The sequence below is a fragment of the Bufo bufo genome, chromosome 4 (assembly GCF_905171765.1).
Source record: "Bufo bufo chromosome 4, aBufBuf1.1, whole genome shotgun sequence".
Lineage (NCBI taxonomy): Eukaryota > Metazoa > Chordata > Amphibia > Anura > Bufonidae > Bufo > Bufo bufo.
The window spans coordinates 192,083,424-192,103,031 of NC_053392.1; the positions used below are offsets into that span (position 1 = coordinate 192,083,424).

Genomic DNA, 19,608 nt, shown 5'->3' on the forward strand with positions numbered 1-19,608 from the left:
TTTGCGACATGGTGCATTATGCTGCTGGAAGTAGCCTTTAGAGGATGGATACATGTTCTCATTCTGTTTACGCCAAATTCGGACTCTACCATTTGAATGTCTCAACAGAAATCGAAACTCATCAGACCTGGCAACATTTTTCCAGTCTTCAACAGTCAAATTTTGGTGAGCTCGTGCAAATTGTAGCCTCTTTTTCCTATTTGTAGTGGAGATGAGTGGTACCCGGTGGGGTCTTCTGCTGTTGTAGCCCATCTGCCTCAAGGTTGTGCGTGTTGTGGCTTCACAAATACTTTGCTGCATACCTCGCTTGTAAAGAGTGGTTATTTCAGTCAACGTTGCTCTTCTATCAGCTTGAATCAGTCGGCCCATTCTCCTCTGACCTCTAGCATCCACAAGGCATTTTTGCCCACAGGACTGCCGCATACTGGATGTTTTTCCCTTTTCACACCATTCTTTGTAAACCCTAGAAATGGTTGTGCGTGAAAATCCCAGTAACTGAGCAGATTGTGAAATACTCAGACCGGCCCGTCAGGCACCAACAACCATGCCACGCTCAAAATTGCTTAAATCACCTTTCTTTCCCATTCTGACATTCAGTTTGGAGTTCAGGAGATTGTCTTGACCAGGACCACCCCCCTAAATGCATTGAAGCAACTGCCATGTGATTGGTTGACTAGATAATTGCATTAATGAGAAATAGAGCAGGTGTTCCTAATAATTCTTTAGGTGAGTGTATATATATATATATATATATATATATATATATACACATACACACAAAACAACCATTAAATGCAGATAGACGGACAGAAAATGGAAGCACATACTGATGCAAAATGGCCATTTTTTTTTATAATTTATGTTCGATGGTCCATGAATAATGGACATAAAAAAATAAGACATATCCAATTTTGTCCATTTTCACTGACCAGCAATCCCTATGCAATGGAAGGGGGCCATTTTAATTGTCATTCCTCAGAAAGGCGTCAGTGAAAAAAAACCTAAAAAAACAGCCATATAAAATGAACCATTTTATGGTTTTTGTTTTGTTTTGTTTTTTACTTTTGTGCACTGTAAGTGTAACCGATACATATTGAACCCCTTAAATGAGTGAGATCCATACTCTAATAAATGTACTAAATGTCGATTAATATCTAATCATAAAAATAGTACATTAAGTAATTATTTATTCAATTACTTTGAAACTCCTAAATCATTACTTGAACAGCCAAATGGTTTTAAAATTGACATATTTCATCAAATGGAATTAAGGGGCTATTTTTTGCTGATAACTGTGAAAAATTGTTCCCCATTGCGACCTGTCATATGTAGCTTTTATTTTCCAATAACAGGAAAAGCATTGAAAGCTGGCCTCTAGATGGTTGCTATGGGCAATAAGGACAGTTTTTTTTTCTGTTTGACAGTTATAATAAATGGGGTCCAAGGTTTTCCAGCTTATTGCAGTCCTGAAACTGGAAGGTCGAACAGCTGTTTGTATTGTTACATTATATTGAATGTTTTTGTGAAGGTATAAATATATAGAAAATTATTCAATGGAAGTAATACTGCACAGATTAAAAATTTGTCTTTAAAAAGTGTGACAAGTCACTGTGGAAGGAGAACAAAATTGAACTAGGTCACTAAGGGTCATACAAAAATTTCAAGAGAGCTGCAATATTCCATAGCAGAGGTAGGAGAGACCTTTCTTTACCAGTCAAAATGGGAAATTGTCAATACCAAAGCAACCATTTGAAACTAAGGTCATCAGATATCAATGACCATATATTTCACTGTAAATAGAATTTTTACTTCAAAGCGTGATGCTGCAAAGATTCTGCTAAGGGGATAATTCACTGCAACAAGTTCTAATAAACTTAGGCTAATTTCACACCAGCATTAAAATCTTCTGTCAGGCTGCTCTGGCAAAGGAACAGCCTGTTGTAATTCATAGTATTTATTCGGAAAGGTTGGAGCACCACCAGGCCCCAAGGACTATAATGGGACCCGGCGGGGATCCGGACAATTTCTAGCATTTGTGCTTGCACAAATTGATGCTTGTGGCAGTTTGTGCAAACACTACATAGATCCCCGCCAGGTCGCTTCATAGTCAATGCGCAAGCTATGCTAGATATGATAATATGCAGTAGGCTGTTCTACTGTCAGAGCAGACTGTTGAAAGATTTTACTTCTAGCATGGACCTAGCCTAATGAAGTTAGAGGTAAAGTAACATGAATGGTTCAACAGAAAGTTAAATCCTAGAGGAAAACCTGTTTGAGTCTTCAAACAAACTGGAACTATTATGGATCAATGTTTTGGACAACATTTGATGACTGTGTTCAAGTGCCAAAATCTAGAAAATGTACAGAGTAGTGATACAGTTAGCATATTTTGGCAAAAACAGTTGTTAAAGTAGCACTCCTTCAAAAAACTTTATCCTGTGACCTGTTAGAAAAGTATGTGATGTAAACTGTAGTGTATGTAATTTTCTTACCAGTGATTGTATTTGTGAGTTATCCCCTCCCTTCTGATCCTTAACTGTGTCATGTGATCAACACTCTGCTGTGCAAGTGACACAGGACAGGAAGCCAGTTACTTCTCTATTCATTCCTATGAGACTGACATTGAGGTTCTCATAGGAATACATAGAAAAACTGGTTTCCTATCCACACATAAGATACTGTTTTATTTGTAAAGTCAGAGTGCTGGTCACATGACAGCTGAGGATCAGAAAGGAGGGGATAGCTCAGAAATACAGTCAGCCATTTGAGTCCATTAGATGCCATACATCATGTGATGGGTCCATCTTTGACTTGCATTCTGGAGTTCCTGATGCAGATATGAATGAAGCTTAAGGTGACCCCCTGAAAAAGAGTGCCTGTCCTTCTTCATGATAATAACTCTACAATTTTTTTTTCTCTTGGACATTTCTAATACACAAGACTCATTCTATTATATATATTTTTTTTTTTACCATTACTATGGTAGCAAACATTTTAACAGTTGTAAACATGGAAGCACAGACTATTTTTATTCAAAACAAGTAAATTGCAGTGAGAATACTATCATTATTTTGAGCAATATGTTAAGATTATAAAGTTGTTTTGATCTTTCTGTTATATTTACCTGTTATCTGCAGGATATTGGGATAGAATTTGTTCCAGAATCTGCACTGCTTGGCACGCATTTTCTGATCTGTCTTTAAGTCTTCTGTGTCTAAAATAAGGTAATGTTGCTCATCAAGTGTGAAAGCTGGCCATCTGTTTTCCTGAGACTGTGCTCCATTTGGATTGCTAAACGAGAGATATTTGAACGTAACGACTGTTATTACATACTCTGCTCATATTTTTCATTCCATTCTTTATATAAGCAGCCCTTTGGTTTCTCGTCCATATTCAAAACACACAACACATGCTTGTAATATCAGTCAGAATTAAAAGCTCTGAATGCCACACTGTGTTATAGGATTTATCAGTACACTGTGCAGACTGTGCTATTCTCTGTGACCTATTTATCAAGCTTAGGAATACAGATAGACAGAACTGAGCTTTTTGACCAAGACAATTTTACATTTGTGGATTAAAGAATGAATTGCAACATAAGAGATGGAAAAGCAACATAAGTCAGTTGCATACTACTAAGTGTTCTACAGTACTTTTTATTTAAAAAAGCCCTCAAACTACAAGTTTGAGAGCCATGCATATAACCTTTGACTATTCTAACCAGCCTCTGTCGTCTCAGGCAAACAAATGCTGATCGACATCTACAATGGCAGATAGTAGCTGGAACTGTAGCTAGCCAGTTCTTCATCCCGGGCAAATATTCAGTTTGTTGCTCTGTTCCTGTGTCTAAATAATATAATAATAATAAAAAAATATATATAATAATAAATGGCTTGTTGGCTTTTCTACTTACACATCATCCAAAGAATAAGCTTCACCAGGGATCATTTTTACAGACCCTCAAAGGCATGTTCTGTTATTCTGAGCTATAAAATTCTACTGTTTATCCTAATTCTCTGCCTGTACCATGGTCATTCTAAAATCTGTACATCTTTCATTATATAATATAAGAAGGTACAAGGAATCATTGTGGATGACAGGTACGTGTCACTGAGGTTCCTGGCCTCGGTGGAGTAAGAGCTGGTTTTATGTGTCAGCAGCAGTTGCTGTTTGACACCTTGATACTTAGTATGGCTGTAATAGCTGATCCGGGACGGCTCTTACTGGAAGTAGTCAAAGTACTGGGTGGGTGACTACTCCCCATGTTCCAGGCCAGGTTTTGCCAGGCTTAAAAACCAGCCAGCACTGCCAGGTGGAGAGGATTACCTCCGCCTGACAGTGGAGCTCATAAGGTCTGTGTGCTGTGATCCGAGGGCTCAGACTCCTGTGAGTGTGAACAGGCTGCCTAACGCCTGCCTGTGGACTTGACAAAGCAGAACTACCAACAGGTAACACCCAGGAGAAAAGGTGACTTTTGTATATGAACTTTTCATGTGTGTGAGCGATCACCAATCAACTTACGTTTTAGTTTTTGCTTTCATGTGTGAATAAACACTGATGTTTTGAACCAAGAACTTGTACTTTTCCTCTGTTCTGCACCCACTGATCCTAACTACCAAAGCGAATCCCCACATTATATATATATATATATATATATATAAAGCAGTAAATTGATGTGAAGTATGGCATTGAAATAACTAGTGTGGAGGTGGACAGAAAAATCTCTGCATCACTGATATTATATAATACATGGTGTCCTCATGTTATACTGTAGCTCTTTAAACATTAAGTTGGGGAATCTGTTCCCATCTGTTTTCTAATACTTTATCTACATTATTTAATTTTTTTTTTACCATAATAAACTGAAAAGCAACATCTGTCTTTTACCAAATTAAAATTAACTGTAGTTTCTAATGGTGCCTCTTTGAACAGACATCCATTAAAGAATATAGTTGAAGATGGCAATGTCTACCTCATTGTCAAGTATTTCTACCAAAACAGTCTAACAAGTTTTTAGAAAACTGGGCAAATCCACCCTTATATCAGGCAAATACAATTCTCGTTAGTCCGTGACAAAGCAATATCCCACAGACCAAGCTTGTCTTTGAAGATGAAGCTTGGCATTGACTGCTTATTTAGAGAACTTTTACTGCACCCAATAAATACATTGCCCTACTTTACAAAAACAGTGTCACAGTGTTCTATACCACATAGTATACAGTGTTCAGGCAGTATTGTTGAAATGGCATAAAAACAGCAAATGTATGCATAATACAAAACTTTGTTGTGTGCATTGATTTATTTTGTACTTTTTCCACCATCCCTCCTACACTTCACTACATACTGAAGTCCAAATTAGAGTGGTAAATAGGGGAAGCCTATTTCTGGAGGGAAAAAGCTACAGATCTGCCTCCTATCCCAGGAAGTTAGGCTACTTTCACATTAGGGTTTTTTGCGGATCCGTCATTTTTTTGCGGATCCGTCATGGATCTGCAAAACGCTTCTGTTACAATAATACAGCTACATGCATCCATCATGAACGGATTCGGTTGTATTACGTCTTCCATAGCCATGACAGATCCGTCATGAACACCATTGGAAGTCAATAGGGGACAGATCAATTTTCTATTGAGTCAGAGAAAATGGATCTATTCCCATTGACTTACATTGTGTGTCAGGACAGATCAGCGTTTTGGTGTCTGCCTCCAGAGTGAAATGGTGACTGAACAGAGGAAAACTGATGCAGTCTGAGCAGATCCCTTTCCATTCAGAATGCACTAGGGCAAAACTGATCCATTTTGGACTCCTTCTGAGAGCCCATGACGGATCTCAGAAACGGAAAGCCAAAATTCTAATATGAAGTAGGCTAAGCTGTATTTTAAGGGTAAAAACTTTATTTGGATCTATAATGATAACATTTGGTCATATTTGAGCTTTTTTTTTTATCACTCCAGGGAGACAAACTGTTTAAAGAATTTTAAAGAAAAATGAAGCATAAGACATTCTTATACCATATACAAGTGTTTCTGGTGGCTTTATTTTTGTAAATTTTCAGTTGATTGAAATGGCTGCTTTTAGACAACAAAGGGCTTATCAAAATATGTTTTCCCTATTTTTGATCTTGCGGCCCCTGCTTGTAATAGAGCCAATCACACCTGCCGAACCCTGTCCTGCTCTTTTAGACACCTTCACCTTCAGTGAACACCTTTTTAAGACTCTGAGGAATAACAGTCACTCAGTGATTGTACGATATGGGCCCCACAAGATAAAATGAGACAGTTGTAAAGGGAGTGTGTCAGCACTTTTGAACATACTGCGAGCTGGGGAGAACAGTACAAACATACCATTTGTGGCGCTTTTCTCATCAGGAGTAGTGTAATTATGAATTTTTATTCTGCCAAATTCTACTCTATCAAGTTCCCAGGATGGGGCTCAGAACAGAGTGGAGGGACTGTAAAGCAGCTCATTGCAGACTTCAATTCACAGTAAAGGTCCACCCTGGCCACATAGAGCAGAATTTGGCAGAATAAAACTTCATAGATGGATCAAGATGGATGGAGTTAGTCATCTGGATAAATACCAATGTGTAAGTTTCAATACTTTATATCTGACAGTGGAGAGCCATCTGCATTAGATAACCCTGGGTGACAGACCACCCACTAAAGAAGAAATTGTACAGTATCAGTTTCTTTATTGAGCATGACATGAGATGGGACTGGTTCGGGAGTAATGATTAGCTGTTCCTTGCAGTCATAGGTGCCATAACAGAAAAATCCATATATGGAATATAGATTCATGTATTTTTTTTAAGCTTAAAGAATTTGAATTTCTACCTTCTTCAAATTAATTTCATCATCAATATTTGTCTTAATTTCATACACATACGGATGTAGCAGGGTTAGCACACATGCTTTATGAGACATGTTATCTAAACTAAATGCATGTATTATAATAACTCCCGAAGAATGGTGACAGCTTTTGATTAACTGAGGGTAGTGCAGATGTCCATCAAGGTGAAGTAGGATAATAGATTTAACAACTAAAATGAGCACATGGAGCCTAGCTGGACTTCTTTAACATTAAGGGTAAGCAAGATCAGATTATTACTAAATTAACTAATAGAATATAGGGAATTCCACATCTACACATCTAAACACATTTTAAACAAATTATTAATATAGTTTACATAAAAATTATGATTGTGATGTCTCTATTATGAATAATAATAATAATAATAATAATACATTTATGTAAGAGAATAGCAATGTTTAAAGAAAACTTATCACTTTTGATCAATTACTTTATTAAAGAGGTTATCCCACGGCAACAACTTATCCCTAGGATAGGGTAAAAATGTCTGATTGGTGGGTCCTTGTTCACACGTGTGTCTGCTGCTTTATTCAACTTTATGACACTGCCAGAGATAGCCAAGCAGTTGTACTTGGCTATTTCCTGCAGCCCATAAAATTGAATGGAGATGCATCATGGGATTCACACCAAATTTAACCAGGTCTGTTTCAGATAACCAACCTTTCCCATTAGTTATGTTTAGCCACCACAAATAAAAACATACTTTATAAATACATTAAAAGGTCCCATCCTGACTGATTCTCTTTAGGGGTAAATAAATGGCAGAGGGCTGGACAGTGATGTATCAACTCCAACATAACAACAAAAAAAAAAATAATAATCAGCTTTGATGCATCTGGCATGGACATTAACGGTAAGTACAGAATTGAAAATTGTATACAAAATCTAAAAGGAACATACATATTTCACAAATTGTACATGGAAAATTTAGCATGGGATAGGATAAGTATCTCCTATTGAGATACAACAGTATTATTCTTACCCAACAGTATTGCTTGTTACCGTATGTGCTCAAGGCACCTTTCCATTGAACAGATAAAGAAAGTCTTCTGAGTATACATGGTCATATGGTCTTAGAGTAAAAACATTTTTTATATTTTTATTTATGTAAAACAATTGTATAGCCTTTGACCGGACAGTCAATATGAGTCCCACAAAGTTAAGGTGCGGAAATGTTAACTGTTAAATTTAGTAGGCATGGGTCAAAGGCAGAAATATGCTGTAAAGTTTGTCTGCAATGTTGGATATCATTCAGTTGTTGTCAGATGCAATTGTTGTTAATACTTGAAGGGGTTATCCAAGACGCGGCTGCGAACCCTTGCTGCAGCCACTTCCGGGATCACGTGCCAAACATGCTAAATGAATGAGTCTGAATCGCTCGCTAAAGCATTAGTTAGAGATTCAGACTCACACATGCACTGCAGGTTGTAATCCTATGATGGGATCACATGCCGAATATGTGGCCGCATGTGATCGCAGCTTCATTTCAAATAACCCCTTTAACCAGGCATTTGTGCTATACAACAGATCTTCATCTAATCCTTAAAAGTCAAGACCATATTAAAGGGGTTCTCCAAGACCCTTTTCATATAGGCAGGCAGGCAGGCAGGATGCAGTTAAAAAAAAAAAAAAAAAAAAAAGATTTATATGTCACCGGTAGAGTTGAGCGGACACCTGGATGTTCGAGTTCGAAGAGTTCGGCCGAACTTGAAAAAAAAGTTCGCGTTCGGGACCCGAACTTGACCTGAACTTGACCCCGAACCCGAACACCATTGAAGTCAATAGAGACGCGAACTTTTGGGCACTAAAATGGCTCTAAAATAGTCCTGGAAAGGGCTAGAGGGCTGCAAAAGGCATCAATATGTGCTTAAGAGCATGGCAACTGTTCTGCAAACAAATGTGGATAGGGAAATGACTTAAAATAACATAAAATACAGAAAAATTAAAAATAACAATCTGGATCTAGGAGCAGGAGGCTGAGTAGGCGGTGGATCGGTGGATGTGGCGGTGTAGGTTAACGTGGCGGTGTAGGTGGAAGCGGCGGTGAAGGAGGAATAGGTAGCCAACACTGATTTGTGTTATTTTTTAATTTTTTAATTGGGGTATCCCCCAAAATATTGGGACATATAACAAAATAAAACTAAGAATAAGTGCACTTGAGTACAAGAATGGATGGTTGAGGCTGGTATAAATGTCTATTCTGCACAAGGTACGAACAAGTCCTGTGGGATCCATGCCTGGTTCATTTTAATAAACGTTAGCTTGTCCACATTGGCTGCGGCCTGTGATAATGCTCTCTGCCGTGCTAAACACACGTTCACACTATACACTGGCTGCAGGGCAGGTCAGCACCTCCAAGGCTGACAAAGCTTTTCCACATTTTGGCCATGCTAACCCTGCCTTCTCAGGTGCTGGTGGCGTGGCGACCTCTTCCTCCTCCTCTGCCTTCGCCTTGTGCTTCCACTGTGCCCCCGCTGTCAGGTGGGAATGCTATCATCAGCGGGCGCTATAGGTCGCGCATCTTCCGATCAGTAACAGATGTTTTCACTAAATTTAGTTCCCTGTCAGCAATGTAGAGCAGGGGTTCATTCACGGCAAAAGTGGGTTCTTGTCACCCAGCAATACAACAGACGATTTTGAGAGATTTAGGCCCCTGTCACCCAGGAACGGCAGGGGTTCATTCACGGCAAAAGGGGGATCTTGTCACCCAGCAATAGAACAGAGGATTTTGAGAGATTTAGGCCCCTGTCACCCAGGCACAGCAGGAATTCATTCACGGCAAAAGGGGGTTCTTGTCACCCAGCATTAGAACAGAGGATTTTGAGAGATTTAGGGCACTAAAATTGGCACTTTTTTGCATTAAAATGGCTATAAAATAGTCATTGAAAAGGCTAGAGGGATGTAAAAGGGAGTAAAATGTGCTTAAGAGCACGACAACTGCTCTGCAAACAAATGTGGATAGGGAAATAACTTAAAATAAAATTAAATAACTAAAAATTACAAATTATTAACCTGCAACTCAGAGAAGGAGGTGGATATGGAGTCGGAGGTTGAGGAGGCAGTGAATGTGGTGTTGTAGGTGGAGGCAGCAATGGAGGAGGAGGAGCCAACAATGTTTTTCTTTTTTTTTTTATTGGGGTAGGTAGCCCCCAAAATATTGTGACAAATACAAAAGAAAAAGAAAACAAAGAATCATTGCACTTGACTTGAGTACAAGAATGGATGGTTGAGGCTGGTATAAATGTCTATTCTGCACAAGGTACGGACAAGTCCTGTGGGATCCATGCCTGGTTCATTTTAATGAACGTGAGCTTGTCCACGTTGGCTGTGGACAGGCGGCTGCGCTTGTCTGTCATGACGCCCCCTGCCGTGCTAAACACACGTTCAGATAATACATTGGCTGCAGGGAAGGGCAGGCCAGCACCTCCAAGGCGTAAAAGGCAAGCTCAGGCCATGTGCCCAATTAGGAGACCCAGAAGTTGAAGGGGGCAGACCCATCATTCAGTACATGTAGGCGTGTGCACACATACTGCTCCACCATGTTGGTGAAATGCTGCCTCCTGCTAAGACGTTCCATATCAGCTGGTGGTGCTGGTTGTTGTGGCGTGCTGACAAAGCTTTTCCACATTTTGGCCATGCTAACCCTGCCTTCTGAGGTGCTGGCGGTGCCCCAGCTGTGTTAGCGACCGCTTCCTCGTCCTCTGTCTTCGCCTTGTGCTTCCACTGTGCCCCCGCTGTCAGGTGGGAATGCCACCAGCAGCGCGTCTACCAGCATGCGCTTGTACTCGTGCATCTTACGATCACGCTCCAGTGACGGAATTAAGGATGGTACGTTGTCCTTGTAACGGGGATCCAGCAGCGTGGCCAACCAGTAATCAGCACAAGTTAGAATGTGGGCAACTCTGCGGTCGTTGCGGAGACACTGCAGCATGTAATCGCTCATGTGTGCAAGGCTGCCCAGAGGCAACAAAAAGCTGTCCTCTGTGGGAGGTGTATCATCTGTCCTCTGTATCCCCCCATCCACGCACCAGTGATGGCCATTAGCTAGTCTGGGTGCCACCCTGCTGTTAACATGGTTCCTGCTCCTGCATCTCCTCCTCCTCATCCTCCACCTCGTCATCCTCCAGAACTGTGCCCTGGCTGGACAATTGTGTACCTTCGGTTTGTGGGTGCAGGAACCCACCCTCGGAGCCACTTGGGAATGACTGCCCGGAAACCCTACGAAATGATTTCTCTTCCTCCTCCTCCTCCTGTGCCACATCCTCTTCCATCATCGCCAGGAGCGTTTTTTCAAGGAGGCATAGAAGTGGGATAGTAACGCTGAGAACGTCGTTATCGGCACTGGCCATGTTGGTGGAGTACTCGAAACAGCGCAACACAGGTCTCGCATGGAGGCCCAGTCATTGGTGGTGAAGTGGTGCTGTTCCGCCGATCGACTCACCCGTGCATGCTGCAGCTGAAACTCCACTATCGCCTGCTGCTGCTCGCACAGTCTGGCCAGCATGTGCATGGAGTTCCACCTTGTGGGCACGTCGCATATGAGGCGGTGAGCGGGAAGGCCGAAGTTACGCTGCAGCGCTGACAGGCGAGCAGCAGCAGGGTGAGAATGCCGAAAGCGCGCACAGATGGCCCGCACTTTATGCAGCAGCTCTGACATGTCAGGGTAATTTTTAAGGAATCTCTGCACCACCAAATTCAGCACATGTGCCAGGCAAGGGATGTGCATCAAACCGGCTAGTTTCAGAGCTGCTACGAGATTTCACCCATTATCGCACACCACCAGGCCGGGCTTGAGGCTGGCTGGCACAAACCACTCATCGGTCTGTTGTTCAAGGCCCGTTCACAGCTCCTGCGCGGTGTGGGGTTTGTCCCCCAAACAGATAAGTTTTAAAACTGCCTGCTGTCGTTTACCCCTGGCTGTGCTGAAGTTGGTGGTGAAGGTGTTATGCTGACCGGATGAGGAGCTGGTAGAGGATGAGGAAGCGGAGTAGGAGGAGGAAGCAACAGGAGGCAAACTGAAGCGCCCTGCAATCCTCGGTGGTGGAAGGACATGCGCCAAACTGCTATCCGCCTCAGGCCCAGCCGCCACTGCATTTACCCAGTGTGCTGTTATGGAGATATAATGGCCCTGACCGTGCTTACTGGTCCATGTATCCGTAGTCAGGTGCACGTTGCCACAGATGGCGTTGAGCAGTGCACACCTGATTTTGTCCCCTACTTGGTTGTGAAGGAAAGGGATGGATCGCCTTGAAAAGTAGTGGCGGCTGGGCACGACGTACTGTGGGACAGCCACCGCCATAAGGCCTTTAAAACTATCCGTCTCCACCAGACGGAATGACAGCATTTCAAAGGCAAGTAATTTAGAAATGCTGGCATTCAGGGCTAGGGATCGCGGGTGGGTAGGGGGGTGCTTCCTCTTCCTCTCCAACGTTTGGGATATGGAGAGCTGAACGCTTCCGTGTGACATTGTGGAAATGCTTGGTGACCCAGGTGTTGGTGTTGCTGGCATATCCTCTGTTTGTGGGGTGCCAGGTGGCACTGTCACTCCAGAGGTGGATGAAGAGGCCGCGACTGCAGCAGAAGAGGAAGCAGGTGGAGCCAGAGACCTTTCTTTGTTTTTGAGGTGTCTACTCCACTGCAGCTCGTGCCTTGCACTTAAATGCCTGGTCATTCAGGTTGTGCTCAGGTTGAGAATGTTTATGCCTCGCTTCAGGCTCTGATTGCACAGCGTGCAAACCACTCGTGTCTTGTAGTCAGCACATTGTCTGAAGAACTGCCACGCCAGTGAACTCCTTGGAGCTGGCTTTGGTGTGCTCGGTCCCTTGCTGCGGTGGGCAGTAGGAGGCGTACTGTCTAGAGGACGGCCGCTCCGCTTTTGCACCCTGCTCCCTCTTCTGCTGTGCTGGTGGCTCTGTGCGACCACTGCCTCTTCCTCCGAACTACATCGGTCACTCGCATGACCTTGATTCCATGTGGGGTCGAGGACCTCATCATCCTCCACATCATCTTCCACCCAGTCTTCACCCCTGACTTCCTTGTCGGTCTGCACGCATTCGAAAGCCCCAGCAGTTGGGACCTGTGTTTCGTCATCATCCGAGACGTGCTGCGATGGTCCTGCCATGTACTCATCTTGACAAATAAGTGGTTGGGCATCGGTGCACTCAATCTCTTCCACTTCTGGGGCAGGGATAGGTGGATGGCCCTGGGAAACTCTGCTAACAGAGTCATCAAAAGTCAGAAGAGAATGCTGCATGACTTGGGGCTCAGACTGCTTGGCTGATTTGCAAGGGGGTGAGGTGAAAGACTGATGGACATCGGCTGCAGGTGCCAACTGTGGTCTTTTAGCAGGAAACTGGGTGGGAGACAATGAAGGAACTGGATCCACTGTCAGCAACCCAATCTACTATCGCCTGTACTTGTTCAGGCCTCACCATTCGCAGAGCAGCATTTGGCCCGACCAAATACTGCTGCAGGTTTTGTCGCCTACTCACACCTGAGGAAGGGGTTTCACTTTTGCTTGTAGCTGGCACAGATCGACCACATCCTTTCCCTGCAACAGGAGCTCTCCTCATATTTTTTTGAATTAGAGGATCTTGCCCTAAATGGGTGTTTAATTAATAGTAAAAAAGAACGACCGTATGCAAAGGGTGTATCTCACACGGCTTGAACCAGACTAGGCCTCAATTAAAGATTTCTTTGCACAAAATGGCTGTATTTCAAATGGCTGTATTTCAAATGCCTAATTCAAACCCCTGTATGTAGAGGGGTCTCTCACACGGTCTGAACCTCTGTAGGCCTGAAGTAAATATATCTTTGCACAAAAAGGCTGTATTTCAAATGGCTGTATTTCAAATGCCTAATTCAAACCCCTGTATGTATAGAGGGGATCTCACACGCCCTGAATCAGTGTAGGCCTGAAGTAAATATATCTTTGCACAAAAAGGCTGTATTTCAAATGCCAAATTCAAACCCCTGTATGTAGGGGGTATCTCACATGGTCTGAACCTGTGTAGGCCTGAAGTAAATATATCTTTGCACAAAAAGGCTGCATTTCAAATGGCTGTATTTCAAATGCCTGATTCAAACCCCTGTATGTAGGGGGGTATCTCACACGGTCTGAACCTGTGTAGGCCTGAAGTAAATATATCTTTGCACAAAAAGGCTGTATTTCTAATGACTGTATTTCAAATGCCTGATTCAAACCACTGTATGTAGGGGGGTATCTCACACGCCCTGAATCAGTGTAGGCCTGAAGTAAATATATCTTTGCACAAAAAGGCTGTATTTCAAAAAGCTGTATTTCAAATGCCTAATTCAAACCCCTGCATGTAGGGGGGTATCTCACACGGTCTGAACCTGTGTAGGCCTGAAGTAAATATATCTTTCCACAAAAAGGCAGTATTTCAAATGCCTGATTCAAACCACTGTATGTAGGGAGGTATCTCACACGCCCTGAACCAGTGTAGGCCTGAAGTAAATATATCTTTGCACAAAAAGGCTGTATTTCAAAAAGCTGTATTTCAAATGCCTAATTAAAACCCCTGTATGTAGGGGGGTATCTCACACGGTCTGAACCTGTGTAGGCCTGAAGTAAATATATCTTTGCACAAAAAGGCAGTATTTCAAATGGCTGTATTTCAAATGCCTGATTCAAACCCCTGTATGTAGGGGGGTATCTCACACGGTCTGAACCTGTGTAGGCCTGAAGTAAATATATCTTGGCACAAAAAGGCAGTATTTCAAATGGCTGTATTTCAAATGCCTGATTCAAACCTCTGTATGTAGGGGGGTATCTCACACGCCCTGAATCAGTGTCGGCCTGAAGTAAATACACTGCTCAAAAAAATAAAGGGAACACTTAAAAACACAATGTAACTCCAAGTCAATCACACTTCTGTTAAATCAAACTGTCCACTTAGGAAGCAACACTGAGTGACAATCAATTTCACATGCTGTTGTGCAAATGGGATAGACAACAGGTGGAAATTATAGGCAATTAGCAAGACACCCCTAATAAAGGAGTGGTTCTGCAGGTGGTGACAACAGACCACTTCTCAGTTCCTATGCTTCCTGGCTGATGTTTTGGTCACTTTTGAATGCTGGCGGTGCTTTCACTCTAGTGGTAGCATGAGACGGAGTCTACAACCCACACAAGTGGCTCAGGTAGTGCAGCTTATCCAGGATGGCACATCAATGCGAGCTGTGGCAAGAAGGTTTGCTGTGTCTGTCAGCGTAGTGTCCAGAGCATGGAGGCGCTACCAGGAGACAGGCCAGTACATCAGGAGACGTGGAGGAGGCCGTAGGAGGGCAACAACCCAGCAGCAGGACCGCTACCTCCGCCTTTGTGCAAGGAGGAACTGGAGGAGCACTGCCAGAGCCCTGCAAAATGACCTCCAGCAGGCCACAAATATGCATGTGTCTTCTCAAACGGTCAGAAACAGACTCCATGTGGGTGATATGAGGGCCCGACGTCCACAGGTGGGGGTTGTGCTTGCAGCCCAACACCGTGCAGGACGTTTGGCATTTGCCAGAGAAGACCAAGATTGGCAAATTCGCCACAGGCGCCCTGTGCTCTTCACAGAGGAAAGCAGGTTCACACTGAGCACATGTGACAGATGTGACAGAGTCTGGAGATGCCGTGGAGAACGTTCTGCTGCCTGCAACATCCTCCAGCATGACCGGTTTGGCATTGGGTCAGTAATAGTGTGGGGGAACATTTCTTTGGAGGGCCGCACAGCCCTCCATGTGCTCGCCAGAGGTAGCCTGACTACCATTAGGTACCGAGATGAGATCCTCCGACTCCTTGTGAGACCATATGCTGGTGCGGTTGGCCCTGGGTTCCTCCTAATGCAAGACAATGCTAGACCTCATGTGGCTGGAGTGTGTCAGCAGTTCCTGCAAGACGAAGGTATTGATGCTATGGACTGGCCCGCCCGTTCCCCAGACCTGAAACCAATTGAGCACATCTGGGACATCATGTCTCGCTCTATCTACCAACGTCACGTTGCACCACAGACTGTCCAGGAGTTGGCAGATGCTTTAGTCCAGGTCTGGGAGGAGATCCCTCAGGAGACCGTCCGCCACCTCATCAGGAGCATGCACAGGCGTTGTAGGGAGGTCATACAGGCACGTGGAGGCCACACACACTACTGAGCCTCATTTTGACTTGTTTTAAGGACATTACATCAAAGTTGGATCAGCCTGTAGTGTGTTTTTCCACTTTAATTTTGAGTGTGACTCCAAATCCAGACCTCCATGGGTTAAAAATTTGATTTCCATTTTTTTATTTTTGTGTGATTTTGTTGTCCGCACATTCAACTATGTAAAGAACAAAGTATTTCAGAAGAATATTTAATTAATTCAGATCTAGGATGTGTTATTTTTGTGTTCCCTTTATTTTTTTGAGCTGTGTATATCTTTGCACAAAAAGGCTGTATTTCAAAAAGCTGTATTTCAAATGCCTATTTCAAACCCCTGCATGTAGGGGGTATCTCACACGGTCTGAACCTGTGTAGGCCTGAAGTAAATATATCTTTGCACAAAAAGGTAGTATTTCAAATGGCTGTATTTCAAATGCCTGATTCAAACCCCTGTATGTAGGGAGGTATCTCACACGCCCTGAACCAGTGTAGGCCTGAAGTAAATATATCTTTGCACAAAAAGGCTGTATTTCAAAAAGCTGTATTTCAAATGCCTAATTCAAACCCCTGTATGTAGGGGGGTATCTCACACGGTCTGAACCTGTGTAGGTCTGAAGTAAATATATCTTTGCACAAAAAGGCAGTATTTCAAATGGCTGTATTTCAAATGCCTGATTCAAACCCCTGTATGTAGGGGGGTATCTCACACGGTCTGAACCTGTGTAGGCCTAAAGTAAATATATCTTTGCACAAAAAGGCTGTATTTCAAATGGCTGTATTTCAAATGCCTGATTCAAAACCCTGTATGTAGGGGGTATCTCACATGGTCTGAACCTGTGTATGCCTGAAGTAAATATATCTTTGCACAAAAAGGCAGTATTTCAAATGGCTGTATTTCAAATGCCTGATTCAAAACCCTGTATGTAGGGGGTATCTCACATGGTCTGAACCTGTGTATGCCTGAAGTAAATATATCTTTGCACAAAAAGGCTGTTTTTCAAATGGCTGTATTTCAAATGCCTGATTCAAACCCCTGTATGTAGGGGGGGTATCTCACACGCCCTGAATCAGTGTAGGCCTGAAGTAAATATATCTTTGCACCAAAAGGCTGTATTTCAAAAAGCTGTATTTCAAATGCCTAATTCAAACCCCTGTTGTAGGGGGGTATCTCACACGGTCTAAACCTGTGTAAGTCTAAAGTAAATATATCTTTGCACAAAAAGGCTGTATTTCAAATGCCTAATTCAAACTCCTGTATGTAGGGGGGTATCTCACACGGTCTGAACCTGTGTAGGCCTGAAGTAAATATATCTTTGCACAAAAAGGCTGTATTTCAAATACCTGATTCAAACCCCTGTATGTAGGGGGGTATCTCACACAGTCTAAACCTGTGTAAGCCTGAAGTAAATATATCTTTGCACAAAAAGGCTGTATTTCAAATGGCTGTATTTCAAATGCCTAATTCAAACACCTGTATTTAGAGGTGGTATCTCACAGGGCCTGAACCTCTGTATGCCTGAATTCAATATTGGTGCACTAAATGGCGGTATTTAAAATCTCTGAATGTAACCCAAATGTATTAAGGGTGTATCTCACAATGACATCTGCATCAAAGGATGCCAAACTAAATTTTTGGAGCCCAAACGACTGTTTGTTTAACAACTGAATTTGACAGCAGTATATAAGCCTGTAATTTCACACGTGCTGATGCTGCAAGGCCTTAAAATAGTGTTTTTTGTCAAATAAGTGTGTTTTTCAAACCCCAGAAAATGATGGGTGTATTTCTAGCTTAAGATGCACACTGACTAATACAGATGTTGTAGATTGCCCAAAAAGTGTTTTTTTGCTAACAGAATATGAATGATGTATATATTAAACTTGAATTTAACACTTGCAGATCTGGAAAATACTGTTTTTTGGGGAAAAAAAGTGTGTTTTTCAAAACCCAGAAAAATGATGGGTGTATTTCTACCTTAAATTGCACACTGACTAATAAAGATGTTGTAGATTGCTCAAAAAAAATATGAATGCTGTATATATTAAACTTGAATTTAACACTTGCAGATCTGGAAGATACTGTTTTTTGAGAAAAAAAAAGTGTGTTTTTCAAACCCCAGAAAATGATGGGTGTATTTCTAGCTTAAATTGCACACTGACTAATCCAAATGTTGTAGAATGCAAAAAAAGTTTTTTTTTTGCTAACAGAATATGAATGCTGTATATATTTAACTTGAATTTAGCACTTGCAGATCTGGCAAATACTGTTTTTTGAAAAAAAAAGTGTGTTTTTCAAACCCCAGAAAATGATGGGTGTATTTCTACCTTAAATTGCACACTGACTAATCCAGATGTTGTAGTTTGCCCCCAAAAATGGTGATTTGCAATGTCCCAAAAGCTCAGCTGCAGTGCTAGTGCACCCTAGCATGCATAAAATGGCAGCCGCCGCCACCCACCTAACTAACAGAATTCTAAAAGTTAGTATTTTTGGTCAATGAGCTCAGGGCAGGCAGTTAGATTCTCTCCTATGCTCTCCCTGAAATCACAAGACCAGCAGCATCCTCTCCCTACACTTGTAACAGCAGAGTGACGCGCAGCGCTACGTGACTCAATCTTATATAGAGCCTGGGTCACATACTGCTCTGGCCAATCACAGCCATGCCATTAGTAGGCATGGCTGTGATGGCCTCTTGGGGCATGTAGTATGACGCTTGTTGATTGGCTGCTGTGCAGCCTTTCAAAAAGCGCCAAGAAAGCGCCGAACACCAAACCAGAACCAGAACTTTTACGAAAATGTTCGGGTTCGGGTCTGGGGTCCAAAAATCCTAAAGTTCGGGTTCGGGTCTGGGGTCCAAAAATCCTAAAGTTCGGTACGATCCTGAACTTTACAGTTCGGGTTCGCTCAACCCTAGTCATCTGCACTCTAGTTCAAGTATCAAGCTCTGCTTCTTGTCCCTACTAATTTGGAAGTGTGATGTTGTGTCACCTACACACACGTGAATGCTGCCAGCCAGTCATTGGCCTTACAAGAGGCAGCCAGTATGTGCCATGATTTTACATATCACCACCTAGGCCATTGAATAGCCAGTCTTGAAGTGAAGTCAAGTGGGGAGAAGGGAGTTCAGCACTAGAGCTGGATTGCTAGTGATAGGAGAGTTTTCTTTTTTTCAAACACTGCACTGGCAATGCAGAAAGTAGTTCCTGGTCCCTGAGAATCCTTTTAAAGTGCAAGACAGAGAGGAATGTGAAATTTCACAAAGATTGGCAGTTGTTTTTTGTTTTAGTTTTTTAATAAAAAGCTACTAGAGCTGATAGGAAGTAACCTCTTCATTTGTCTGAAGGTATTTGACATCAGAAGCACACAAAAGAAAGACTGCTCACAGAGACAAGGTTTCAGGAGCACCATCTTTTCATCTGTCTTAATTTTTCCTGAAAAAAAATCCTTATTTAACAGGATGCCCATATGCCTAAATATGTAGCATATATTGTGATGCATCTCTAATTATCAGCTTCTTTCTATCTTGTCTAAAACAATTAAGCATGTAATATAATTAACATGTCATCAGTGCTAATATAATAAAAACAAAACACTTCTAAAATC

The 19,608-nt window shown here is 42.4% G+C and overlaps 1 protein-coding gene across 4 annotated transcripts in view; it reads right to left on the minus strand.

The window, feature by feature from the left end:
• BCHE (butyrylcholinesterase) overlaps window positions 1-19,608 on the minus strand; it is a 218,252-nt gene that overhangs the window by 73,031 nt on the left and 125,613 nt on the right. For 3 of the 4 annotated variants that reach the window (XM_040428177.1, XM_040428176.1, XM_040428178.1), the window contains exon 3: window positions 3,125-3,291. The exons of the other annotated variant lie outside the window; for it this stretch is intronic. In XM_040428177.1, coding sequence (XP_040284111.1) covers window positions 3,125-3,291 — 167 coding nt within the window. The remainder of the gene's footprint in view (window positions 1-3,124; window positions 3,292-19,608) is intronic. 4 annotated transcript variants of the gene reach the window in all.